This window comes from Saccopteryx bilineata, chromosome 6 (assembly GCF_036850765.1).
Source record: "Saccopteryx bilineata isolate mSacBil1 chromosome 6, mSacBil1_pri_phased_curated, whole genome shotgun sequence".
In the NCBI taxonomy this organism is placed as follows: domain Eukaryota; kingdom Metazoa; phylum Chordata; class Mammalia; order Chiroptera; family Emballonuridae; genus Saccopteryx; species Saccopteryx bilineata.
In genome coordinates this window covers 210,153,439-210,179,630 of record NC_089495.1, presented here as the reverse complement: position 1 = coordinate 210,179,630, position 26,192 = coordinate 210,153,439, and the positions used below count along the sequence as shown (strand labels likewise).

The 26,192-nt window shown below is 54.7% G+C and overlaps 2 protein-coding genes across 8 annotated transcripts in view; both read left to right on the top strand.

Annotated features, from left to right (window-relative positions):
- Positions 1 to 4,902, top strand: part of DIDO1 (death inducer-obliterator 1) — a 54,810-nt gene extending 49,908 nt beyond the window's left edge. For all 6 annotated transcript variants that reach the window (XM_066234451.1, XM_066234450.1, XM_066234448.1 and 3 more), the window contains one exon: positions 251 to 4,902. In XM_066234451.1, the coding sequence (XP_066090548.1) occupies positions 251 to 3,471 (3,221 nt within the window). In that variant the 3' untranslated portion in view covers positions 3,472 to 4,902. The remainder of the gene's footprint in view (positions 1 to 250) is intronic.
- Positions 4,903 to 12,257: 7,355 nt separating this feature from the next.
- On the top strand, positions 12,258 to 26,094 carry TCFL5 (transcription factor like 5). Of its 2 annotated transcripts, none has more exons than XM_066235598.1 (6): positions 12,258 to 13,031; positions 13,648 to 13,834; positions 14,065 to 14,227; positions 16,149 to 16,389; positions 18,626 to 18,767; positions 25,261 to 26,094. In XM_066235598.1, exons 1-6 carry the CDS (start codon positions 12,340 to 12,342, stop codon positions 25,381 to 25,383), a joined length of 1,548 nt encoding a protein of 515 aa, XP_066091695.1. In that variant the 5' UTR covers positions 12,258 to 12,339; the 3' UTR covers positions 25,384 to 26,094. The 2 variants fall into 2 exon arrangements, with proteins under 2 accessions (XP_066091695.1, XP_066091694.1); XM_066235597.1 differs by having other exon boundaries at positions 16,146 to 16,389.
- The last annotated feature ends 98 nt before the right edge of the window (positions 26,095 to 26,192 follow it).

Genomic DNA, 26,192 nt, shown 5'->3' with positions numbered 1-26,192 from the left:
GAATTGACTTGTGAGTAGGTCCCTTGATGTGGAGCACGGGGCCTGGGGGTGGGTCCCTCGCCAGCAGACAGCTCACCCAGGTGTTCGCCGTCTTCTGCAGAAAGCGCTCAAAGACACATGATGTCACCTCGCCCGGAATTCCCACCTCCGCTCGTGACAGCCTTCCCCATGACCCCCCTGACGGACGTTCACCTCCAAGCCCAGAGCGGAGCCTGGGGTCTAAAATCTGCACAAATATTCTGTCTTCCAGGTCTGGAGTCACCGCGTCCCAACATAATCCTCGGGCTAGTCATCTGTCAGAAAACGAAACGCCCCCCAAACGCTGGGGAGCTGGACAAGGGGGAGGAGAAGCGGCCCCGGCTGCAGCCCGCCGAGGAGGCGGACGTGGCGGTCTGCCCCAAGGTGCCTGCGGCCTCGCAGTCTGAGAAGAAGGCCCCCAAGTACCAGCTCGGCTCTGGGGACGTGGCCGTGGGCGCCACACCCCCGGGGTCCCCTCCACCCCCGCCACCTCTGCCGGAACCGCCCGCGTCGTCGTCCTCGTCGTCGTCGTCATCGTCCTCCTCGTCGTCGTCGTCGTCGTCGTCGTCGGTGTTGAAGATGCTGTCGTCCCTCAAGCCGGGAGCCACCAGCACTGCCGCAGCCCCAGCTGTGCCGGCCGCTGTGGCTGCGGCCGCTTCCTCCGCCTCCAAGACGGCTTCGCCGCTGGAACACATTCTGCAGACCCTGTTTGGGAAGAAGAAGTCGTTTGACCCCGCGGCCCTGGAGCCTGGGGAGTCTGCCCCCACCGCCCGCCCGGACGCCAAGGCCAAGGCGGACGGGCTGCCGGTGGCGCCCCTGCTGGACCCCATCGTCCAGCAGTTCGGCCAGCTCTCCAAAGAGAAGGTTGTGGAGGAAGAGGAGGACGACAGACCCTACGACCCCGAGGAGGAGTACGGTCCCGACAGGGCCTTCGATGCCCAGCTCGGGGGCCGCGGGAAGAGACAGGACGGGGACAAGGCCCCCGAGACCACTGAGCGGGAGGACGTGGCCTACGACCCGGAGGACGAGACGATTTTAGAAGAGGCCAAAGTGACCATCGAGGACCTGCCCAACAGGATGTGTGCAGACGTCCGAGGGGGCTCCGTGGACAGGGCCGCTGGGTTCGCCGCCGCCCCCACCGCGGCCCCCTCCCTGGTGGAGCAGCAGAAGATGATCGAGGAGCTCAACAAGCAGATCGAGGAGCAGAAGAGACAAGTGGAGGAGCAGGAGGAGGCCCTCAGGCAGCAGCGGGCCGCCGCCAGTGTCTCCATGGCGCAGTTCTCCGTGTCCGAGGCGCTGATGTCCCCGCCTCCCAAGCCCTCGCTGCCCAAGGCCGAGCTCTTCCAGCTGGAGCCGCAGGCGGCCAGCAGGCCGGCGGTGCCCCCCACCAGTCAGGGGCCAGGTCCTGGCTTGGACCCGCGACAGAGCCGGGACCCCCGGCAGGCCCGGCGGCTGGCCGCGGAGAGCATCGAGGCCCCGGCCAGCGGTGCACCCAGCGCCCCGCCCACCAAAGACGTGCCCGGTGCCGCCGCCGCTGCTACTGGTCAGGGGCCAGCACCTGGCCCAGAAGAGAAGGAACCAACCCCTCTGTCCTGGGCTCCAGGGGACGAGGCCGCCCTGCCAGCCCAGCAGGACGGCCCCACAGGGGGGCCCTCAGAAAGCCAGGCCACACAGCCCGCCAACAGCAGCCTTCCCACAGCAGGTGGCCCTGGCCCGGCCAGGCCCGCCCGGAAGGTGCTGCTGCCCACCCCGCCGAGCACCGCCTTCCCGCCCAGCTTCCCTGCGCTGGGCGACGGGCAGAGCTTCGGCTCTCCTGCGGGAAGGGACCCCTTCTCCAGCCCGGCGCTCGGGTCTCAGGACAGGCCCTTTGGCTCCTCCCAGTACGAGGATCCAAGAAATGCCCTGTTTGCTGACAAAAACGACCGCCTGGCTGCTGACGGCGAAGGGGACAGGGACACACCGTGCAGGCCTGGCGAGGGGGCTGCCCCGCTCCCCCCACCCGGCCAGAAAGGGGGCCCCCCGCCCCAGTTCCAGGGCCAGCATGAGCCCACACCCCGCACTTTTGGAATGTCAGGACCTCACGGCCCCGGCTTCCCAGGGCCCCGGGGGCAAGGGCCTCCCTTTTCGGAAGAGAATATTCTTTCCAACAGTGATGGACCAAGAGGGCCTCCGCCAGCCAGGTTTGGGGCCCAGAAGGGGCCCATCCCTTCCTTGTTCTCAGGGCCACACGGGCCACCGCCCTACGGGGACGGTAGGGGCCCCTCACCCGCTCACCCGGGTGGGCCCAGAGGAGCAGCGCCACCCCAGTTCGAGGAGCGCAAGGATCCGCACGGGGACAAGCGGGAGTTCCAGGATGCCCAGTACAGCGACATGGCCGGGCCCCCCGCCCAGTTTGAAGGACCAGAACAAGGCCCGGCGATGGGGAACAGAGGCCCTGGGCCCTTCCAGTTTGGAGGCCCACGGAGGCCTCTGCTGGCCCAGTTTAAAGGACCCCGGGGAGGCCCTCCTCCCTCTCAGTTTGGGGGTCAGAGAGGACCACCCCCTGGTCATTTTGTGGGTCCAAGGGGTCCCCATCCTGGACAGTTTGATGGACCCAGAGGCCAAGCACCAAATTTCATGCCGGGGCCCAGGGGAATGCCACCTCAGCAGTTTGAAGAGCAAAGGGTGAACTCGCCACCCAGATTTGCCAACCAGAGGCCTCCGGCACCCCTTCAGTTCGGTGGGCCAAGGGGGTCTGCGCCTTTTCCTGACAAGAGTGAGCCCCCCGCTCCCCGCTTCCATTTCCAGGGCCAGCCTCAGGGCATGAAGCCCGCGCCCAGGCCGCTCCTGGAGCTGCCCAGCCACCCACCCCAGCACCGAAAGGACCGGTGGGACGAGGCCGGGCCGCCCACCCTGCCCTCCGGGGGGCCCGGCCCAGTCCCCGAGTCAGAGGCTCCGTGGGCCCCACCCGATTTCCGGGAGGGCAAAGGCCCGGAGTACAGGAACCAGACCGGGCCCAAGGACAAGCCGGTAGATGAATCCGAGGCCCAGCTGGAGGGCCGGCAGGGCCGCAACTTTGAGGACCGCCGGCGGGAGCGGGACCGGGACCACGGGAAGCCCTGGGAGCGGGAGCGCAGCCGGAACTGGAGCCGGGAGCGGGACTGGGACAGGGGCCGCGAGTGGGACCGGCACCGCGAGAAGGACTCCTGCCGAGAGCGCACCAACAGGGACCGGGACCGCGAGTGGGAGCGCAGCCGGGAGCGCAGTCGGGAGCGCAGCAGGAACAGGGACCGCGACCGGAGGCGGGACCGCGACAGGTCCCGCAGCAGAGACCGCGACCGGGACAAGGGCCGGGAGCGCGAGCGGGGCCGTGACCGTGACCGCAAGGACCGCAGCAAAAGCAAAGAGAGCACGCGGGACCCCAAGCCCGAGGCCGCGCCCCCGCGCTCCGCCGACGCCTCCGCGCACCCCTAGGCCGGGCCTCCGCGCCCGCCTTCCTCACTTCAGGACCGACTTCATAAAATGTGTTGAACAAACTGCTTTTTGAAATAGCTGTGAACTTAAGTGAATAGAATATTCTGGACTTGAAATTAACTGTAATTTTGTATATAATGATCTTTCTTACAAAATTTCACATCTTTACAATTCTGACACTTTTTTAAAAAAAAAACAAAACGAAGAATTTAATATTTCCATTTAGAATGACTGAAATGGGAAAGTGTCTACAAAAGCATATTGCTTTTTGAGATTATAGAGTATTCTTTTCCAGTAACTTGACTGTGGTAAGTTTTAAGGGATTTCTGTGCACCTGAGAGCCATACCTTCGCTGACATCTCACCTGTGTTTCTAGGTTTCCAAAAGTGGTCCTGGTGGGTGTCCGTAGCTCTCCCCGGGGTGGTGGTGCCCGGCCATGGGTAACACCCCCGTGGTGTGCTCACGGGAGCTGGTGACAGCCTTCTGGAATGTTGAGAAACACAAAACTTACTAACACGTTTTCCTCTCTTCCTAAAGAAATCTGAATTACAAATTTCAACCAGGAAATAACTATTTCATAGTTTTTGCTCAGTTTTTAGGTATCACCTTATATCCTCCCCCCCAAGAAAACATGACTGAAAGCAACATCTAAGTACAAATTGTTGCATTCTAAGTAACAGTTTATCGAAAAGGTTTCCATTTTATCAGCCTAAAAGGGAAAAAGGAACAAATGCAGTGTGCTTTAAAGGGTTGCTGGGAGGGTTCTTTGATTTCAGTCATCGGGAACAGTTTGTTCCTTGAACTTCACCTTTTGCACAGTTCTTCCTACATCTGGGGTGGGGGAAGTGTGCTATCTCTAAACTGTTATGTTTGTCGGGGTCAATTTTAAAGTTTGTCTTCAAAAATGGAACACTATTTGTATGAAGTCCACAATGGAAAACAGTGATGCTAATCCCGGGTGAGGAACCGGAGCGCTTCCCACTGTGAGATGAGACGCAGCAGCCGCTCCTTAGCCTGTATTTTTTCAAGCTCCGAAGTATGAGAGAGAAAACCTTGCTAATTTATTTGACTGTACAGAATACACTTTGATAATTTTTTTATATTTTTCATAAACTTGCTTTTGCAAACGTCAAGTTAGAGCGTCTCCTGCTGTTCCCTGGAGTCTGGTTTCTGCCCCGCTGTGCACTGCCGCGGCCGTCAGAGGGGAGGGCTGGTGTGACAGCCAGCGTCAAGGTCCAACATCTAGTATTGATGTGAAGGTTTTTTTTACATATAAAACAAATTTTTCTAATTTAAATACACAAATGTAAAAAAATCAAGTGCATTTTCTGTAAGTTGTATTTTATATTGTAAAGTATGATATCACTGTCCATTAACACTTGGGACTGGTAGGTTTTGTTACTTGAAGTAGAATAAATATCTGCCGAGGTTTCTGTCTGTGTGGTCGCATCCTCCATGTTGGAATGTTGGGGCTGGACGGGGATGCCTCGGCCACCCTCTTCTTGCCCATTGTCCTGAAGTCCCCTCCCTGGGCTCGGGGGGCGTGCCCGCCTCAGAACATGGGGCCGTTGCTGCACTGGGAAGTCCTCGGTCCTGCATGACTTCTGTGACAGTTGGTCTCGTCTTGTGCGTGGTCCGTGACACCTGTCGCCCTGCTCCCCTCCAGCTGTGACCCCGTCTAGTGTCGGGGTGCGGTGCTGTGCAGAGCGTGGCTCCAGAGGCCCGAGGAGTGAGAACTGAGCTCAAGGACATGGCCCAGGTCCCAGCGCCATGTGTCTCTGTCAGGGACGTCCTGGAGGCTGCCACTCGCTGTCACCGCTGGTCCCTGTGCTTCAGCCACCTCGGCTGCTGTGAGTGAGGGGGAAGGGGCTCTTTCACCAGAAAGCTCGAGGTCCTGGGGTCCCCGCTCTTCCCAGCTCTCCCACCCAGCACAGGGACAGGCAGGGGTCATGGTATAGCCGTGCTCTTGAAGAGGCCTGAGCCCACAGAACTGGGAGCCTGCCACGTCTGTTCCCCCTCTAAACTCGGGTCGGCCAGGTGTCACACGGCCACCTCTCCTGCAAAGGAAGAAATCAGGGCTGTCGGTGAAAAACAGGAGGGATGAAGCCACAGTGTCACCCACTGCCTGTCAGAAAACTGACCATCACAAGTGCCGGTGAAACGTGGCCGGTGGGCACTGTCCTGCTGGCCCCCCAGAGGGCCCTGCACACAGAACACAGGACCTCTGTGGCCACAACGTTGTAAAGGGAGCAGGAAGGGCAGGTGAGGAAAACTGTTTAAAGAGGCTGCTTTATACGGAGCAGTCTTTTTTGTTGTTGTTTTTACAGAGAGAGTCAGAGAGAAGGATAGACAGGGACAAACAGGAATGGAGAGAGATGAGAAGCATCAATCATCAGTTTTTTGTTGCGACACCTTAGTTGTTCATTGGTTGCTTTCTCATATGTGCCTTGACTGCGGGCCTTCAGCAGACCGAGTAACCCCTTGCTGGAGCCAGCGACCCTGGGTCCAAGCTGGTGGGCTTTTGCTCAAACCAGATGAGACCGTGCTCAAGCTGGCGACCTCGGGGTCTTGAACCTGGGTCCTCTGCATCCCAGTGCGACACTCTATCCACTGTGCCACCGCCTGGTCAGGCGGAGCAGTCGGTTTTAAAAGGTTGAGAAACTGTCCTAAAGGAAGACTCCCGTTCACAAGCCTATAAGCAGATATTTACAGTGGCTCATTCAAAATAGCTCCACATGAGCCCTGGCCAGGTAGCTCAGTTGGTTTGAGTGTTGTCCTGACACGCCAAGGTTGCAGGCTCGGTTCCCGGTCAAGCCACACACGAGAGTCCACCAGTGACGGCACGCAAGATTGGAACAACACATCAATGTTTTCTCTCTCTCTCCCTTCCTCTCTCTCTAAAATTCAATAAATTTTTTTTTAAAAACTGCCTGAACGGGAAACCACTCAAACACCCTTTGACTAGTGAAGAGTGAGGTACTTATGTCCCAGGGACAGAGGGAAACGGCTGTCTAGAGGTTGTCAGTCAGATGCATGCCACAAAGGGGAAGTCCCCATGCCAAAGATGTCTCAGGACCCTGTCACGTGGCATGCGGGATGGGGCAGAAACTCCCTCCGACCTCCTTGCAAGGGGCAGCGTCCCCGCCTGAGAAGCTGGATCACTGTAAGGACGGCACAGGCTCACCTGGCCCACAATCTAGGGTGGAGCACTACCCAGGTGAGTCGCCAGGTGTGACCCACCTCAGCCCTCAGGATGTGTCTGTGCTCCTCTTCTGGCCTTCAGATTTCCGGCAGAATGCTCCCGGCCACCCCCTTGGCCAGGAAGACGCAGGATTCTGAGAACAGTGACCCAGGTGTTGTCACGCAGCCACCAGCCCCAGCACCCTCTCAGCCATCGTTTCCAAACAACGCCGGTCACAAAGTCACGCTCCGACCTCACAGGAGACCATCCCGAAACCACGCTGCCGGTCCCTCTGCCTGGGCCACACGGAGCCCTCTCCCGAGACGCCCTCCTCTGTGAGCTGCCCGGTCCCTGCAGACTCTGGGAGCAAGGCCAGCCACTCGACTGGACAATAGGGGAGGGAAGCCAAAGCGATAAACACACTGCGTGATCATATCAAAGTGGGGAGAGACCCTCACAGCTGGGGAGGTCCTTATTTCCATAGCTAGCTAGACGTGTGACCCGCCGGTGTTTGCCACGACTCCATTCCTCTGCCCAGGCTGCCGTCCCTGTGCCGGTGGACATCTTTGCTCCCGCTGGTCGGCGCTGTGGGTGGCCCTGCCTGAATGACATCATTGTCATTCTCCACCGACTGTCCTCACAGGATGTGGGATGCTCAGGGAGCTCAGAGCCAGCTGGTGCTCTGCACCCTGACCTCCTCCTGGGAAGTGGCAGCCCCACCCCCCAAAAGCCAGGTCCCGTCTGTCCCCAATCCACCACAACCTCCCAGTCTTGGCCCTCAAAGAAGAGCTCCTCCCCTTGGACGGATCCTTCTAGAATCTGAACTTGCAGGAACAGAACACACAGATTTTGCTAGAGGACCAGATGTGGTAATAGTGGCAGGAGCCACCACACAATGTCCCTCCATCCCCAGCTCCCTGAACCCTGGCTTTGGAGCCAGAGCACCAGGTACTGGTGGCTAACTTACAGCATATGATGCTCTGAAGCAGTTGCCCAGCCCTGTGCAGCGTTGGCTGCTAGCCAGCCCTGTAACTGAGTCTGTAAAAGCCCATTGCAGCACACCGATCAGAACGGCCAAAACCCAGAGCACTGACAACACCAAGTGCTGGCGAGGACGTGGAGCAGCAGGGACTCTCGGTCGCTGCTGGTGGGAATGCAGACGGGGCGGCCACTTTGGAAGACAGTTCAGGGCTTTCTAACAAAACTAAACAGGCTCCCACGGTCCAGCAATGGTGCTCCCCGGTATTTACTTGAAGGAGTTGAAAAACAATGTCCACACAAAAACCTGCACACGGACGTTTACCGTAGTTTTAGTCATAATCACCAACCCTGGGAAGCAAGACACCAAGACGTCCTTGAGCAGGTGGATGGAAAAATCAGCTGTGGGCCATCCAGAGAATAGGAATGTTCTTCAGCACCAAAAAGAAGTGAGCTGTCAAGCCATGAAAGGACATGGAGGAATCTGGAAAGGCTTCATGTTGTGTGATTCCAACTACATACGTGACGTTCTGGAAAAGGCAACGCTGTGGAGACAGTAGAGAGATCGCCGGGTTCCAGGGGGCTGGGGAGGAGGACGAGCAGGTTCAGCTCAGAGGGTTTCAGGGCAGTGAAAATGCTCGATGTGATCTCCAACATACACGTCCATTACCTGTTAAAATTCTGTTAAATTCACAGGGCGTGGTTGAGTGTAACGGCATTGTATTTTAATTTCAGTGCACACTTGTGCATCACTGGTACACAGGAACAGAATGGACATCTTTTAAAAAGCTTGTATTTATTGATTTTACAGAAAGACGAGACAGGTGGGGTGGGTAGGGGAGCGAGAAGTATCAACTATTAGTTGCTTCACTCTGGCTGTTCGTTCATTGCTTTGTCACATGTGCCTTGACCCCGGCTAGCCCAGGGTTTCACACCGGCGACCTCAGCGTTCTAGGTCAACGCTCTATCCACTGTGCCACCACAGGCCAGGCAGAAGGGACATTTTCCTGTTGTTCTTGTATTCTGTCTGTGACCTTGCCAAACTCACGTAACTAACTTTTTATAGAGGTTTCCCCATGAGGTTTCCTGTGTGTGCAGATGGGCGTGCGGCCCTCAGGTAAAGCCAGGTGTGCACTCGTCTTTCCCCTGAGAGCCTGTCCCTCCTGCTTTGTTGCACTGAGTGGACCCTCTGTACAATGCCGAACGGATGTGACCGTGGGCTTCTTCGCTTTTTCCCTCACAGGCGGCAGGGGGGGAGGGGGATGTTTGGTCTTCACCACTAAGTATGACATTACTATAGTTATAGTGTCCGTGCGCCCTCGGTTGGTTGACAGAGTTTCTATCAGGAATGGGTATTGATCAAACACAGTTTTGGGTTTTCTTCTGCATTTTTTAGGTACTCATGTGGCTGCTCTTTTTGGTCTGTTAATACAGTAATTTCCACTGGTTGACCTTTTTTTTTAATGAGAACTTTTTGTTATTTATTTATTTATTTATTTATTTCCATTTTTCTGAAGCTGGAAACAGGGAGAGACAGTCAGACAGACTCCCGCATGCGCCCGACCAGGATCCACCCGGCATGCCCACCATGGGGCCACGCTCTGCCCACCAGGGGGTGATGCTCTGCCCATCCTGGGCGTCGCCATGTTGCGACCAGAGCCACTCTAGTGCCTCAGGCAGAGGCCACAGAGCCATCCCCAGCGCCCGGGCCATCTTTGCTCCAATGGAGCCTTGGCTGCGGGAGGGGAAGAAAGAGACAGAGAGGAAAGCGCGGCGGAGGGGTGGAGAAGCAAATGGGCGCTTCTCCTGTGTGCCCTGGCCGGGAATCGAACCCGGGTCCTCCGCACGCTAGGCCGACGCTCTACCGCTGAGCCAACCGGCCAGGGCCTTATTTATTTATTTTAATTCATTTTAGAGAGAGGAGAGAGAGAGAGAGAAGGGGTAGGGGGAGCAGAAAGCATCAACTCCCATATGTGCCTTGACCGGGCAAGGCCAGGGTTTCGAACCAGCGACCTCAGTGTTCCAGGTCGAGTTTTTTATCCACTGCGCCACCACAGGTCAGGCAACTGGTTGACTCTTAACTGTACACAGAGCTTGCCTCACTGCCATAAACTCCACATGGGAGAACATGTCCTTCTTTTTTGTTAATCTTGTTGGGTTCCGTTACCTAAGCTTTTGTTTAAAATTTTTGCATACTTGTTCATGGGGGGGGTGTGTCTTGCTCTGTAGTTTACTTCCCTTGTAATTTCTGTATCTGGTCTTGATCGGGGTCATGCTGGTTCCGCAGGAAGCACGTATCTGTGTGGCAGTTGCACGTTCAGCACTCGGCCTCATCATGTGTGGTTCACATGGACAGACGGTGTGCTTGTGGTTTACTCGGTGGTCCAGAACCCCTGAAGTGGCCTGACTGCTGCGGGGTCCTCCCCGGGGGTCACGGCCCTGGGCAGTGCTGCCCCTCATCCCGGAAAGCCACACATTCCTTCAGGGTTCCTCTCCCATTTGGCCTTGGTCCATCCATGGAAACTGTTTATCTTTTTTTGTTGTTGTTGCAAATTTGGGGCCTCCTATTTGTGCAAAGGAGCCAATGGCAGTGTCTCTGTCGCGCCCCACCCCCTACCGGTTCACCTGGGTCTCTATCGCCCCTCACCTGCTCACCTGGGCTCATGTGCCTCCTCACTGAGGGTTCTAGCAGGACCCACTGGGGAGCTGCGTTTGGAGTCTGGGAAGCCTGTTGGGTAGTCTCCTCACGTGTCATTTATAATGCAATCCCAGTCAAGCCAGACTGTCCTCCTGTCTAGATGAAAGAGGGCTCAAAACCCCTACCTATGAGAACTCTGCCTGGAAAGAGAAACAAAATATATTGTCGGTGCCCATGGCTTTTGCTGCTGAAAACTGAAAAACCAAATTGGATATCACCTTGATTTTATTGTCTCTTTTGAACATCGTAAATGTCATTGTACTCTGATTTTGCTAATCTAATTTTTAAATTAAATTCAGAGTGGAAGGGGGTGGAGAGAGAAAGAGAGAGAGAGAGAGAGAGAGAAACATCAATTTGCTGTTCCACTTATCTATGCATTCATTGGTTGAGCCTTGTATGTGCCCTGACTGGGGATTGAACCCATAACCTTGGCTTATCAGGACACACTCTAACCAACTGAACTACCCAGCCAGGGCCTTGATTTTGCTATTCTAAGCGGGGTCACCAGTCAGCAGCACATGCATCAGCTGTGGGGGTTGGGGCTGCTGGCTTAGAATCAGCTTTTCAACAAGCTCATGGGCTCATTCGGTGCACATATCATGGTCTAGGTTGGTGCCATGCTCCCAACCTTCTCAAACATTTTATCTGTGTTGTTCTACATATTCAGTGGTTTTATAATTTTGCTCTTTAAATTAGATATTTCAGCCAACTGAAATTAATTCTTATGTTAGGTGTGAAAAAAAAGGGCTCTAAGTTCATATATTTTTCTCAACGATTAATCAGCTGTCATGATCTCTCATATCCAGCGGTCCATCATTTCCCTACCAGGGATAGAGTGAGTGGAGGAAAAAAAGAAAAGGAAGTTACAAAATCACATACATAGAATGATCTTGTCTTTGCTCAAAGAAAAGATACTGGAAAGGAAGTGAGTGGCATCCAGAGACTTTGGCGTCTTAAGCTGTGACAGTATGCGCGAGCTGCAGAGCCAGCTTGGGAGAAAACTCTTCAAGTCACGAGCCTTTCAACCCCCGAGGTGAAACACTGGCTGCGACCAGGTCCCTTATCCGTTAGAGATGGTAATTACTTTTGAGCCTGCAAACAATAATTGTTTTAAAAGGCACATGTTGTATGATGTTACTTATATAGAGGAGGGCAAAGTATGTGTGGGTTTGTTCTTGTACTATTATTGATTATTTGAAATAATCATCCTAATAAAAAGCCTACTTTTCCCCACCCCTGTAGGACATGCCGGAATAGACAAACCCATGGGAGCAGAAAGAAAATGAATGGTTGTCCCGGGACGGTGGATGCGGGGTGGGAGAGGTGGAAGGGGGATGGCGGGAGAGTGCTAACGGGCACCGGCTTCTCTCTCGGGGTGCAGCGCCGTGGGCACGGACCGCCTCTGGGACGCACACTTGATCTGGGCGGGCAGTAGGGGCCGTGCATTATCTCAGTAGAGCTGCTCACACCTGTCCGTCCCCTGGCCAGTATTCGTGCAGTGCATTATTGCACGTCCCGCTCCGTCCCGGGATGAATCGGTGAACACCGGGCGTGCACATTCCCCGGGCTGACGCTGCACCTGGCGCGCAGAGCGCCTGTCGCACCTGTGCTGGGGGCCTGTTTCCTCTGTGTCCTGTCGGGCGCACGCAGACGTCGTGAGAAGGGCGGAACCACAGGCACACCGTGGCTCCGCGCCCCGGCGGCGGACTCTCTGAGCGGCTCCGCGACCGGCTCCGGGGGATTTCCGGTCGGTGGACCCCCCGCGGGAAGGCCTGGTCCCGCCCCCGGCCCCGCGTGCGCGCGCAGTCCGGGCTGGCCGCCGCGGACGAGGGGCGGGGCGGAGGGCAGTTGGAGGGCGGGGCCCGCGGGGCGAGGGACGCGCAGAGGGAGGGGCTGCCGTTGGGGGCGGGGCCGCGCAGGCGCGCTGGGCCGGCGGTTTCCGGCGTGCCGTCCGCCTGAGCGCCTCCATCGCCGGCCCGCCCGCCGCGCGCCCCCCGCCGTTGGCGCCGGCATGTCGGGCCCCGGGCCGCGGGAGCCGCCGCAGGCGCAGGCGGGCGGGCCGGCGGGCCCCGAGGGCGCGGACGCGGCGCTGGGCGAGGCGGCGCTGAGCTTCACGACCACCGACCTGAGCCTGGTGGAGATGACGGAGGTCGAGTACACGCAGCTGCAGCACATCCTCTACTCGCACATGGAGGCGGCGGCCGAGGGCGAGCTCGAGACGCGCCTCAACTCGGCTTTCCTGGCGGCGGGCGGCGCGGCGGCGGCGGCGGCGGGGGGCGCGGCGGCGGCGGCGGGGGGCGCGGCGCCCGTGTACCCGCTGCTGTGCCCGCCCGCGCTGGCCGACGGCGGCGGCGGCTGCGCGGGCGCCAACCCGTGCCTGGGCCACATCGACTTCCAGGAGCTGCGCATGATGCTGCTGAGCGAGGCGGGCGCGCCCCCCGCCGCCGCCGCCGCCGCCGCGCCCCCCGCCGCCGAGAAGACGCCGGGCGCAGACGCCCCGGGCCCGGGCGCAGCAGCGCGGCCCAAGGCGCCCGACGCCGCCGGCAAGGAGAACGCGGCTGCGGCCGCGGAGGGCGCCCCCGAGGCGCGGGCCAAGTCGGCCGTGCGCGTCCGCCTGGAGGACCGCTTCAACAGCATCCCGGCCGAGGCCCCGCCCGCCCCGCGCGGCGCGGAGCCCCCCGAGCCCGGCGTGGCGCTCAACAAGTGGGTGTCCCCGGCACGGGGGTGGGAAGGAAGGAGGGAAAGAGGGGGGTCCTGTGCAGAGGCCACCCGTTCCCTGTGGCTGTCCCCCCTCCACGGGTCTCCCGGTGTTGGGAGACTCCCGCCGTGAGGCTTTGAGCGTGAAATGCAGCTTCCCCTGCAGCGGGGAGTGGCTGCCCGGGTCGTGCTCTCATCCCGGCTGCTCCCGTGACTCCTCAGCCCTCCACCGTCCCCACCCCTGTCGTTTCCCCATTGTGTCTGCATCGTCGTGGTTTCGGGGAGATGGCTCTCCAAAGGAACTCCTTGTCCAGGGCGCGATGGGGAGGGGAGGGGAGGGGAGGGGAGGCACACAGCCCTCTCCCTCGGGGCGGGCAGGTGGGGGAGGAAGGGTGGAGGCTTGTCCACCACCAACCACACCAGGTGACAGTTGCTTTATAGAGATGTCCGTGATTAGGGGGGGGGAGGCTGCCTCGTAACAGATTTGAGCGCCTGCCTGCTTGCCTAGCTCATGCATTGTTAACCGTTATAGCCCATGGTGGTCCCAGGAGGCGGTGTCTCGGGAAGGAAGCTTTCCTGCCGCATCTTCACGTGCTTCTGGGTTTTCTTTTGTCTCTGGCAGTTTGGTGACTCTTATTCGACATCCATCCGAGTTAATGAATGTTCCTCTTCACCAGCAACAAAACAAATGCACAACGTTGGTGAAAAATAAGACAGCTGCGGCCGCCACCACTCTGCAGCTCACCTACCCCCTGTTCACTGCGAACGCCTGCTCATCCGGGGCAGGCGCCAACCTGTCACAGACTCAGGTGCGGGGAAGAGGCTCCCAGGGACTTTTATTTCTCTCTCGCTGAGCTTATTAACCTTTTAAAACCAAGAGCATTTACGTAGCTTGGCAGTTGTATTTAAGAGTCCTTGGTGCACCTGAGCTCTCCGTGTTGCCTGTTAATAGCTTTGCTGTCACATCTTGGTGCATCTTACTTGCGCAGGAAAAGAGAGGTCGTGTGTTGATAAAGCTCCGTTGCTTGGTCTCTTCCAGAGCTCTAGTAATTCCTGTTCTATACTGGAGGCTGCTAAGCATCAGGATGTCGGATTGCCCAGAGCATTTTCATTCTGTTATCAACAAGAAATTGAATCCACCAAGCAGACCTTAGGTGGTAGAAACAAAGCTTTGCCCGAGCAGGTTTGGATTAAAGTGGGAGGTAAGCCACCAAGCGGAAGGGAGCAGGTACTCCCTCTGCTGCTGCCTGACCTCTGCCTTTCTGTCTCTGAACCTGGGGGAGGGGTATGAAGAACTCGAGCTGTCCTGGAATGTCTGCATCTCAGGGCCTCCTTCCATCTCTCTGTCCCCAGTCACCTCTCTTTGAGCATTTTCCTGAATTACAAACGTCATACTCACTTGGTCTGGAAACATTGAGCTCAGGGCTGCCTTTTGTTTGTTTGTTTTAAGATTTTATGTATTGAGTTTTAGAGAGTGGAGAGAGAGAAGGGTGAAGCAAGAAGCATCAACTCATAGTAGTTGCTTCTCATAGGTGCCTTGACTGGGCAAGCCCAGGGATTTGAACCGGCGACCTCAGTGTTCCAGGTTGATGTTTTATCCACTGTGCTGCTTTTATATAGTAAACGACCTAAAACAAAAATGACAAACTTCCGTAAATGTTCAGTTACCTTCTAGTTACCAAAGCATGTTGGGGTCTTTTTTTCTTTGTAACCTCGTGAGTGAGGCAAGGGCGTGAAATCTGCTAGAAGCTTTAGGAGACACCCTGCAGACGGGCAGACGCCTGAGTTGGGAGCAAGAGGCCATAGCACGATTCAGAAAGTTTTAGAAATAAAAGACACTGGCAAAGGCAAGCTGTGCTTCCTCGTACATTAACTCTCAGTCACGTTCTCCCTGGAAACAAACTTTTTCAAGTTACCCACCAAAGTAACACGCTTACACTGAGTTTTCCAGGAGCTAACCAGCCCAGGATGGGATGGAGGGCTACTGCTTTCTTCCAGGGTGATAATTTTTTTCCTTTTTTTTTTTTCTTTTTCTTTTTTATAGAGGCAGAGATAGACAGGGACAGACAGACAGGAACAGAGAGAGATGAGAAGCATCAATCATCAGTTTCTCGTTGCGCGTTGCGACTTCTTAGTTGTTCATTGATTGCTTTCTCACGTGTGCCTTGACTGTGGGCCTTCAAAGGCCCGAGTAACCCCCTGCTGGAGCCAGCGACCTTGGGTCCAAGCTGGCGAGCTCTTTGCTCAAGCCAGATAAGCCCGCGCTCAAACTGGCGACCTCGGGGTCTCGAACCTGGGTCCTTCTGCATCCCAGTCCGACGCTCTATCCACTGCGCCACCACCTGGTCAGGCTTTTTCCTTGTTTTTATGACATTTTTCTGCAGAAGTGTATGTTAACATTTGTCGGATATGGGGGTTAATGTTAAAGTTGTCCCTGTACTGACTACTCGGCTTAAAGAAAAAAAATTACACGTGCCTGTGAATTTTCTCTATCTCCCTTGAAAAATGTGTCAACATTTTGAGATGTGCCGAGTGAGTCTTCTGAATGTGGCTTTGTGTGGCCTCGTCACACACCAGTTAGAAGTCTGCTGTTCTGTGTTTGGTGGAAACCTGACATATTTCTGTAGCCCAGGCAAGGCAATGATGTGATTGATTATCCCTCTTGTGGGGCGGATCACTTGTGGAGTGAGGGTGTATTGAATCCTAAGCCTCCCAGCTTTTGTCCTCTTCTGAGAATGCAGGTAGAAGATCAGGTGTCAAATGAGAACAATCCAGCTTTTTTTCCCCACTCTGAATGTCAGAAAAATTAAACAGTGGCTTTGTTTTTGTTTTCTGTTATTTTTTTATGACTGACAGCGCCTGTTGATTAAGGAGGGGGCTTTGACAGGTTGTAGTAACACTCGGCGTGTTGTAATTTAGTTACGTGTTCATGACCAGAGTGGTGTTCAAGACGGGGAGCCTTGAGCTGGGTGCTCAGCTTGTCCTCCCCGGGCCTCTGACCTCCTTGCCCGTAATGTTTATGTTTTGGGTTGACGATGCCAAAAATGTGTTCAGTGTTAACGGAGATGAGAAGAAGAATATAAAAAAATGAAAGTACCACTTTTTTCTTCTTTTGCAAAGAAGAAGCGCTGTGCAAACAAGCAATCAGTAAGAGGAGTCGGAGCCGGATACGTCAGCTGGACACGAGTGTGGAGCGAAGGGCCCTCGGAGAGATTCAGAATGTGGGCGATGGTGCCACGGCCACCCAGGGCTCCTGGCCATCGGTGGAGTCGGCTCCGCCCCACGTGGGGGAGCAGCCCCAGAGCGCCCCGGGCGGAAGGTCTCAGCGCAGGGAGAGGCACAACCGCATGGAGCGAGACAGGAGGTAATGCGTGCGCGGGGTGAGTGTCAGCTGTCTGGGCCCTGAGACACGTGTTAGTGAGAGCTGGTGCCTTGTCATGTAAACGGGTAGCCGTAGGAGGAAAAGTGGGCACAAGTACACGGACATTGCTGGGTGGATCGTGGTCCCCAGCACCCCCAGATCCCCTTGATTGATTAAGGGAACTCCTGGCTTTGATTTATTACAGAGGAAGGACATGGCAGAATTTGCAAAGGCTCAAAGGGAGAAGGCCAGGGGACCAGGTGGGGCTCCCAAGGGCCCTGTGCAGGAGCACTTCGTCCCCAACCCCGCGCTCTGGGACGTGGGAGGTGCTGACATCAGGCTCTCAGGACCCAAGATTATTGGGCTGGTCCTGTGGCCATCCCCTGCCCGGCTCACAGCCAGGTACCAGACCCAGAAGGAAAGCCCGTGTTTCACGTCAACCACATTGTTTGTATAAGCTGCTCATAAAAAGGGCGCCCCCCCCCCCCCGTCCCACCCCCTCGAAATCTGAGTTCCCAGATGCCAGCTGGGCCAGCCTTGTGGACAGGCCTTCCTCCCTGAGGGGCAGGTCGGCCCGCTGGCCAATCCCCTGCAGCCTCTGGTTACCAGTTTCTCTTGGTTCTTTTAAGAATGTTGGGGACGGAGGAGGTTAAAACTGTTAAGTGGTTCTATCTGTAGATTTTTTTTTGGCGCTCCTCCTATGTGTGGAATCGAAAGTGGTGAGATCCTCTCTTGATGCTGGGTTTTTTGTTTTGTTTTGTTTTTTCTGAAGTTGGAAGGGGAGGCAGTCAGACTCCCGCATGTGCCCGACCGGGATCCACCCGGCACGCCCACCAGGGGTGACACTCTGCCCATCTTGGGGCATCGCTCTGCCGCAATCAGAGCCATTCTAGTGCCTGAGGCAGAGGCCACAGAGCCATCTTCAGTGCCCGGGCCATCTTTCGCTCCAGTGGAGCTTTGGCTGCGGGAGGGGAAGAGAGAGACAGAGAGGAAGGAGAGGGGGAGGGGTGGAGAGGCAAATGGGCGCCTCTCCTGTGTGCCCTGGCCGGGAATTGAACCTGGGACTTCCGCACGCCAGGCCGACGTTCTACCACTGAGCCAACCAGCCAGGGCCTTGATGCTGGGTTTTTACATGACATTTCCTACACAGAATTAATTAACCTCATATTGATCACGTGTGCCAGTGTCTGCTGTGGGCGCAGGAAGTGCAGCTGGGCTGGGCCGAGGCAGCTTCCAGCTCTTTCTGAGGGGATACAGAAAGCCAGCTGGGTATCGTGAAGGGTGACTCACACCTCGCTGAACTCACCAGGGGGCCAGAGGCTGACAGTTACTTCACACCCATTTACTGTGCAGCCTGCTATGTGAAACCCTCACGAGTTTACAGTGAAGGCTTCCGTTCTTGCTCTGCCATTTCGTAGGTTCACAGCCTTCTGCAAACCCTCTCCGTCTTGTCCCGAGGTTCTGTCTGTAAGACAGGGCCACTGGCCTGACCTGTGGTGGCGCAGTAGATAAAACGTCGACCTGGAACGCTGAGGTCGCCGGTTCGAAACCCTGGGCTTGCCTGGTCAAGGCACATATGGGAGTTGATGCTTCCAGCTCCTCCCCTTCCTTTCTATCCCCCCTTCTCTAAAACGAATAAATAAAATCTTTAAAAAAAAAAAAGACAGGGCCACTGTCTGCACAGAGACTGAGATTAGAGTTAGGCGAGACACGAGGGCCGTGGTTCAGTCAGTTTAGGTCGGACTCTGCCTGTCACCACACGTAGGTGGAAAAGTGACAAATGGCCTAATCGTGACTCTAGCTGTGATTTTGTCTCAAAAAGCCCCGGTGTCCAGATGTTAACAGGCTGGTGCCCGGGGTCCTGTTTGAACCAGGCCCCTTGGAGAGGTGGAGCTGGGCACTCAGGAAGCAGGCTACCAGACTGAGTGAGAGGTGGCCTGCCGAGAAAACCACACGACCCTTTGCTTCCAGTTGAGGGGTTTGAGCCCGTCCTTGCTGTGGACCCGAGAACCTGGCCCCGAGAAGGAAATGGGAGCTCCCCGGGGAGGCACTCGAGGCAGGCACGGCTTTGGGGACGGGGCCCCAGCTGAGGGCAGCTGTGGACCCCAGGCCCTGGGCGGACAGAGAGAGGGCTCTGCCCAAGCGCTCAGAGCCGGGCCCCGGAGCCCTGGCCCTCTGAGTGACACGCTCGCTCTGCTTGTTTTGCTTCAGTCTCTGATTACTCTGGGTTTTGCTGTAGGCGCAGAATCCGCATTTGTTGCGATGAGTTGAATCTCCTGGTCCCGTTCTGCAACGCGGAGACGGACAAGGCCACCACGCTGCAGTGGACCACGGCGTTCCTGAAGTACATCCAGGAGCGGCACGGAGACTCTCTGAAGAAGGTCAGTGTTCAGGCCAGGCAGAGCTGAGGGGCTTGTCACCTCCCCAGCGTTCTTTTTGTCCCTTTCCCCCCGAAAGATCCCAGGCTGTTCTTTGTTTCCTGGAATCTGGTATCACACGGAGTCCAGTGTGAAGAAAGCTGTCACCAGCAATGTGACTCGTCAGTGATTGAAGTGTAACCACAGCCTGGACTTGTTCACGAAACAGCAGAGCAGAAATGACTCGGTGTCAAGCGTCGTGACAGATTGAGCGCCTGCTGTATGCAGTGGGTTGTACTGGGGCGTGGAGGAGCTTCAGGGACCTAGAGGGGTGATTTTTTTGCTTTTGGAAAACTCAAAGGAACAAAGCAGGAGTAGCCCCGAAAATGGCAGATAAATGTCAGATAAGTGATCTGAGCTCCAGGCCCCTGGAAGGCAGGAGAGAGACCCACGGGGCGTGGGCTGGGTGGATGGGACGACCTGGGCCCCGGGGCCCGAGCCCCTTGGTTCCCTCGCACGGTCAGCACAGCCTGGACCGTCTGTTGGGTTCCCAGCGCGTGCGTGAGCTTGGCTCCTGTGGGACCGAGCGCTTGGTGGGGTCCTGTCCACTCCTCTCTTGGTTCGGGCGAGAGGACGGAGGTGGCGGCCGCGGCGCTGGTGGTCAGGGTGACGAGTGATGAGGCTTTGGAGAAATGAGCCCGGGCTCCCTGTCCACGCTGCCGTGAGGGCACAGAGCGGGTCTGGCTGGGCACTGAGGCAGCCACGGTTGGCGTGATTGATGTGGGCGCAGCCTCCTGTGTCCTGAGCTGAGCGGCCTCGAGCCCGGCTGGGCTGTGCTCGCACTGCTGTTTCCCTCGTCGGTGTCACGTGGGCAATGTGTCTCTCGTCACCTTCCTAATTCCATCCTGTACTGAAGTGCATTTCAAGCAGTTCTGACGTTGGATTTCCTCTAATGGGATCATTTACGGTTGTTCAGCCTGCAGTTACTCATTAACACTATTTGTTAGAGGTGGACTATTGCGGTTACTTTAATTACATAACACTTTTATATTTTTAAAATAACTTAGTGTTTGGCTCTGTATACCTGTTAAGAAATTACTGGTAGAATTCGTTCAAGTATGATGAAGGTGTTATAACAACAAACCCTTATAAACTCTGTGTGTGTGTGTGTGTGTGTACGCTAAGATTAAATAGCTTAATAATTTACGGATATGATGCTTCCTGGCTTAGGAAGAAAACAGCCTAAACACACATGCTTCACGGTTTCTTAGTAACCCCCCCTCCTAGTTTGCATGAATATTTTGTTCTCAGAACATGATATGTGAGATGGTGAAGTGATTTTCCTGAGTTATTTGAGGACACATTTTATTCTGCGAACTTTTTCTGCTCTGACCAGGCTTCTGCCCAGTCTTAGACTGAATAAGACACAGAGCTGCTGGCCTGTGGGCGGCCATTCCAGTGTCTCAAGGAGGGGACACTGCTGCCTGGGCCCTGGGGGCACTGCTGCCTGGGCCCTGCTGCGGTGGGAGTCTGAGGCCGGGCGTCCAGGGGCCTGGAAGGTCAGGCCAGAGTGGCATGACATCACTGACACTTTGCTGTGTGAGGAGCCTGGACTCTGGGGACGAGCGGTCAGGGTGGGAGTGGAGGTAAAAGCCCTGGTCAGGGGCCGCAGGCTGCTCGCTGAGACTGCCGGGCACCATGTGGGAGCCAGAGGCCTGTCCTCTCTGGGACGCAGGTGCGCTGTGGCAGCATCGGGCAGCAGTCGGGGTTCAGGCTCGAGTCCCTGGTGGGCAAGCAGAACATATGCCTGGTGGGTCCTTCAGCAAGTAGGTCTGTGGCTTTGTGTCGTTCTCGAACGAGGCTGCAGCACAGCCGATGCCTGTGCGAGTCACCGAGCTCATGGCAGTTCGACAGGACTGTCACCACTGGCTGTCTCTGCTTATGTGTCCTAATGTCCTTCATCACCTGAGGTGCAGTCATGCCTCTAAGTAGCTGTGTTCTCTGACGTCTAATACAGTGGTTTGCAGCCTTCTTACATTTGGGGACTGGTGAAAATAGAATTATTTTGAGGACCACCAAGGCAGAGATCACTCTGAGCACAAGTGAACTTGACTAAGATCACTGGGTCTGTAATCTTCGTACATCAGGGGGTCTCACTCCTTTGTGGACCGGCATGAGGTTTCTGGCAGACTAGCAGCGTTCTGCAGACTGGTGGTTGAAAGGGACTGGTTCGTGTTCACACATCCCCGAGATGCTTTAAGTTTGATGAGACTGTGCCGGCGTGCAGCCGTGGGTCCTGTGTGTTCACACTCCTCAGTCACCTGCAGCGTCCCTGCAGCGTCCCTGCAGCGTCCCCAGTTAGTAATGACGGTGTCGAGGGTTGGCAGCGGCAGGCCAGCTGTCTGAGGAATTCTGCGTTGAGTGACTCACTTGATTTATTCGTGGTTATTCATGGCATTTTTAAAACAAATTTAAATTCAGGGCCTGACCTGTGGTGGCGCAGTGGATAAAGCATCGACCTGGAAATGCTGAGGTTGCCGGTTCAAAACCCTGGGCTTGCCTGGTCAAGGCACATATGGGAGTTGATGCTTCTAGCTCCCCCCCACCTTCTCTCTCTGTCTTTCTCTCCTCTCTCTCTCTCTCTCTCTCCTCTCTAAAATGAATAAAAAGAATTAAAAAAATGTTAAAACAAATTTAAATTCAAACTTGATTGGCAAGAATGCGGCAGAGCTCCTTGTGGTCCTCCCGGCCTCCCCAGAGCCCCTGGCGTCTGTCCCGCACAGCATCGCTGCTCTGGACCGTCCAATGGGAGTTGCAGACACGGCGCCGCTGGGCACCTGTGACTTGCATGTGTCTTACCAGAGCGTGGGGTCAGAGGTAGGACATGTAGCACAGAGACCTCGTTCAGGGACAGTGCTCACACTGCCTGTTGTCCCAGGGTGTCCCCACTCAGGGTCCAGTCCGGGGTCGTGGGCACACGGGCTTGTGGTGGGATGAGGGCAGGGCTCCCCAAGCTGTCAGCTGTCCCCGCCCCCCTTCACTGTGCTTTCCCTCTGGGTCCTCCTGATGTCGGGGTGGACGGCTCTGCCAGGTGTCCACTCCCCTGTGAGAACCAGGCGCCTGTCCCGGGCCGGTAGCTCCCGCCTCCTGGCTCCTCTCAGCTGTACCGCTCCGAAGAGCCGCCTGCCCGTCTTCTTCTCCAGCCTCTGACTGCCCAGCGCCCGTCTAGCCAGGGATGGTGCTAGGTGCCTGTGCTGACCTTGAGCTCGCCACTGGCCCCAGGCCGCCACGGAGGGGCACCCAGGTCGGGGCACCCAGGTCGGGACACCTTCTCCCCCACGTCTGTGATGGCGCCCTCCCCGCGTAGTTCAGGTCTGGACGCTGAGCAGCGGGCTGAGGTCTCACCGAGGGTGCACAGGAGCCATGGGTCCTGTGTTCAAGGGTGCACGCGACCCCACCCCCCAACAGGACCCTCGGCTCCCAGGGGAGCGGCCTGTTCGCCTGGCTTGGTGGCGGGCATGGTGTGGGGAGACCCTCCTCAAGGCCCCTTGTGGCTTCATCCTGATAGCTGGCTCCTCTCTCGTCCCCCCTTGTCCCCAGCTCCTGTCTCACCCGCGTGTCCGGGCTGTGCTGCGGGTCTTCCCAGGGGACCGGGTCCCTGTCTGGTCTGGCCTCTTGGTTTGGGAACAGAAAAATCAGTGGGAGTGTGTTTTCTATCATAATTTACTTTTATGGAAATTATAAGGTCTACTGGAAAGTTCTGTTCGTTTTTGGAATAAAACAAAATACTTTTCTTACCATCAATAAACTTTATTAAAGAATATAATTACCATTATTATTAATGATTTCTTGCCAGCGTGAGGGCAATTTGTATATCCCATTTTTGAAAACTGTTTTATCTTTTGACGCGAAAAATTGAACCAGTGCTTGTTTGATATCTTCTTCATTTTTGAACTTTTTGCCCTTCAAAGAATTTTGTAAGGAGAAAAACAAGTGATAGTCGGAGGGTGCTAAGTCCGGGGAATCTGGTGGATGCGACAGACATGCTTCTGTAGCATTTCTTCCTTGTCGAAATTCGTAAAAATTACAGGGGCGTAAATGGACTTTATCAGTAGCCATGGGTACACTATCGCTTCACACATAAGACTTAACGTGAATCAACTTTGTTTTAGTTAATTTGCTACGTCAGTATGTATACATTAAGTGATCAAAATAGAGAGGCACACATGCGCCAAATAAACATGTGCTTACGTGTCGAAACTTGTGATAGAAACGGACAGAACTTTCCGGTAGACCTTATATTTTTAAACCTTACTTTTCCTTCTTTCCTTCCTTTTTAAAAATTTTATAGTTTTTCTGGTGCCTCGAGTTGCAGGCTTATTTCATTTAAGTTCTGTCTCTCTCGTCTCCTGATCAGGGAGTCAAGCACGTGCTGGCCCTGAGCTCCTTGAGAACGCTCCCTGGTCGAGGTGTGAAGCTCTGTGCCTCCCGGAGTCAAGCACGTGCTGGCCCCGAGCTCCTTGAGAACGCTCCCTGGTCGAGGTGTGAAGCTCTGTGCCTCCCGGAGTCAAGCACGTGCTGGCCCCGAGCTCCTTGAGAACGCTCCCTGGTCGAGGTGTGAAGCTCTGTGCCTCCCGGAGTCAAGCACGTGCTGGCCCCGAGCTCCTTGAGAACGCTCCCTGGTCGAGGTGTGAAGCTCTGTGCCTCCCAGTAGCCCCAGCTGCTTGGTTTGCCTCTTTAACGCGAATCCTGTGAAGGTGGTTTTGCATTTTCCATGGTGTGGGGGCTTCTTTCTGTCCTTTGTTCCTCATATCTGTTTATCACATTTTGATCAATGAAGGTGGCCCATAGAAAAAAGCAGGTTTTAAAAGTTCATTGAGACTTCCATGGTGACCTCTCACACAGTTTGTTATAGTTCGTGTTCACGCATTCTTCGTCTGGTGAGTCCTGTGTTCCTTAGGTCGCGATTGCACACGGTGATTCAGACCTGTGCCCTCTGGTACCGAGAGGCCGTGACATTTCCCGCTGTGATGGGACTTGTCACCCCTTGCGTTCTCTGTGTCTGTGTCACATAGTTCAGAGCTTGGTTAGGTTCACGCGTCCCCCGTCCTGTGGCTGTCGTATCAAATCAAAGATGCTCGGTGTGTCTTAAACCCTTTGTCTCCATAGTGACACCCCCTCCCTCCCGGTACTCTCTCCTACTAAGAAGTACAGTTTTCGTTATAGGCATGCTCATATTTACCAATCTAACGTGATATCAGCAAATCAAATGTTGAAAACCACTGGGGCCTGACCAGACGGTGGCGCAGTGGATAGAGCGTCGGACTGGGATGCTGAGGACCCAGGTTCGAGACCCCGAGGTCTCCAACTTGAGTGCGGGCTCATCTGGTTTGAGCAAAAGCTCACCAGCTTGGACCCAGGGTCGTGGCTCAAGCAAGGGGTTACTCGGTCTGCTAAAGGCCCACGGTCAAGGCACATGAGAAAGCAATCAATGAACAACTAAGGTGTCGCAATGAAAAACTGATGATTGATGCTTCTCATCTCTCTATTCCTGTCTGTCTGTCCCTATCTATCCCTCTCTCTGACTCTTGCTCTGTCTCTGTAAGAGAAAAAAAAAAGAAAACCACTGGATTACAGCATCTTTGCAGTACACCAAGGTTGCGGGTTTGATCCGGGGCACATATGAGAAGCGACCAGTGAATGCATAAATAAATGGAACAAAAAGTGACAGACATCAGCACGTCCCTTCCTCTCTCACAAATCAACCAATCAAAAAAAAATAAAATATAAGACGGCTTTTGACAATCTGGCCAGGCATTTTGAGAAGCTGTTGGAAAACTAAATAAAAATATATGTCGACTGACCTGTGGTGGTGCAGTGGATAAAGCATCAACCTGGAAACACTGAGGTTGCCGGTTCAAAACCCTGGGCTTGCCTGGTCAAGGCACATGTGGGAGTTGATGCTTTCTGCTCCTCCCCCCTATAATGAATAAATAAAATCTTTAAAAAAAAAAAAAAAAAAAAAAAAAAAATATATATATATATATATATATATATATATGTCAATGTAACTCAGTGAGAAAATATTTGAATTCCTTACAACAGTGGTCCCCAACCCCCAGGCCACAGACTGGTACCGGTCCACAGAGAAAGAATAAATAACTTACATTATTTCCGTTTTATTTATATTTAAGTCTGAACAATTTTATTTTTTTAAAATGACCAGATTCCCTCTGTTACATCTGTCTAAGACTCACTCTTGACGCTTGTCTCGGTCACATGATACATTTATCCGTCCCACCCTAAGGGCCGATTCGTGAAAATATTTTCTGACATTAAACCGGTCCGTGGCCCAAAAAAGGTTGGGGACCACTGCCTTACAAGATGTAACATAAGTTTATGAAGGCCTAACTGTATATATTGAAGTAGTTTAGCTGACTCCAGCCTTTTGTGTTTTTGAAGACCACTGTTTTCATGCCTGTGACTTGGTACACTAACCATCCTCTCTCGACCATAGGAATTTGAGAGTGTGTTTTGCGGTAAAACTGGCAGGAGACTAAAGTTGACCAGACCAGACTCACTGGTGACGTGCCCCACGCAGGAGAGTCTGCAGAGCAGCCCTGCCATGGAGATCAAGTGACCGACACTGGACACTGATTCCTGGGAAGCACTCGGCCGCCTCCTGGCCCACGAATGTGTCCACAGCCCTGGAGCTCTGTGCCAACTGTCAACTCGCAAGGGACATGACTCAAGTTGGGACTCCAGTGGGGACTTTGAAAGCACATTTTGTAAAAATATTTATCTAGAACAAAATATTTGTCCATTATTGTCCTTTTTAGACCATTGGTGATGAAGACACCGTGACAATTAGTAAGTAATTTTTTTAATTATCTGTCTGATTCCATCAGATTTTCTTAACTTAAAAAAAAAAATCCTTTATTATTTCTTTAGTCTTACAAGGTACACTACTTTTTACTTACTTACATTTAACTATGCCCCCTTAGCAATTGGAACAAGTCAGAATGTTCTTCACTAGAAATAGTTTGGAAATTTATTTCATTTGTTGATCGTCTCCCCGTGGAAGGACTTCCAGTCGCACAGGACTGCACACAGAGTGCAGTCCTGTTTCACCCTTTCTGCTACAAATTTTCCCAAGACGACCCTGAACGCTTCTTTGGTCCGTAGGTGACACAGTCACGGTGGGCTGCCTCAGTGACCTCACTTCCATACTGAGAGTCACTCCTTTGTATGAATAAACTGGTGTTTGGAACTGACCTTTCCACACGAGTGGCTTTATTTACACAACAGACAATACCGATAGGCTTGGTGCAATACAAAGTCACCTTCAATAAATACTGTCCAGGTCAAGGCAATGACAAGTTTGCACAGACGGAGCAGGTAGGGGTGGGTCAGACCAGACCTCGGTGTACAGGATACAGTATATTAAAT

Coding starts and splice junctions, on each gene's coding strand:
- TCFL5 (XM_066235597.1), top strand. CDS start 12,340: ATGTCGGGCCCCGGGCCGCGGGAGCCGCCGCAGGCGCAGGCGGGCGGG. Junction 13,032..13,647: donor CCCGGCGTGGCGCTCAACAA/GTGGGTGTCCCC, acceptor TGTCTCTGGCAG/TTTGGTGACTCTTATTCGAC. Junction 18,768..25,260: donor ACGGAGACTCTCTGAAGAAG/GTCAGTGTTCAG, acceptor TCTCGACCATAG/GAATTTGAGAGTGTGTTTTG.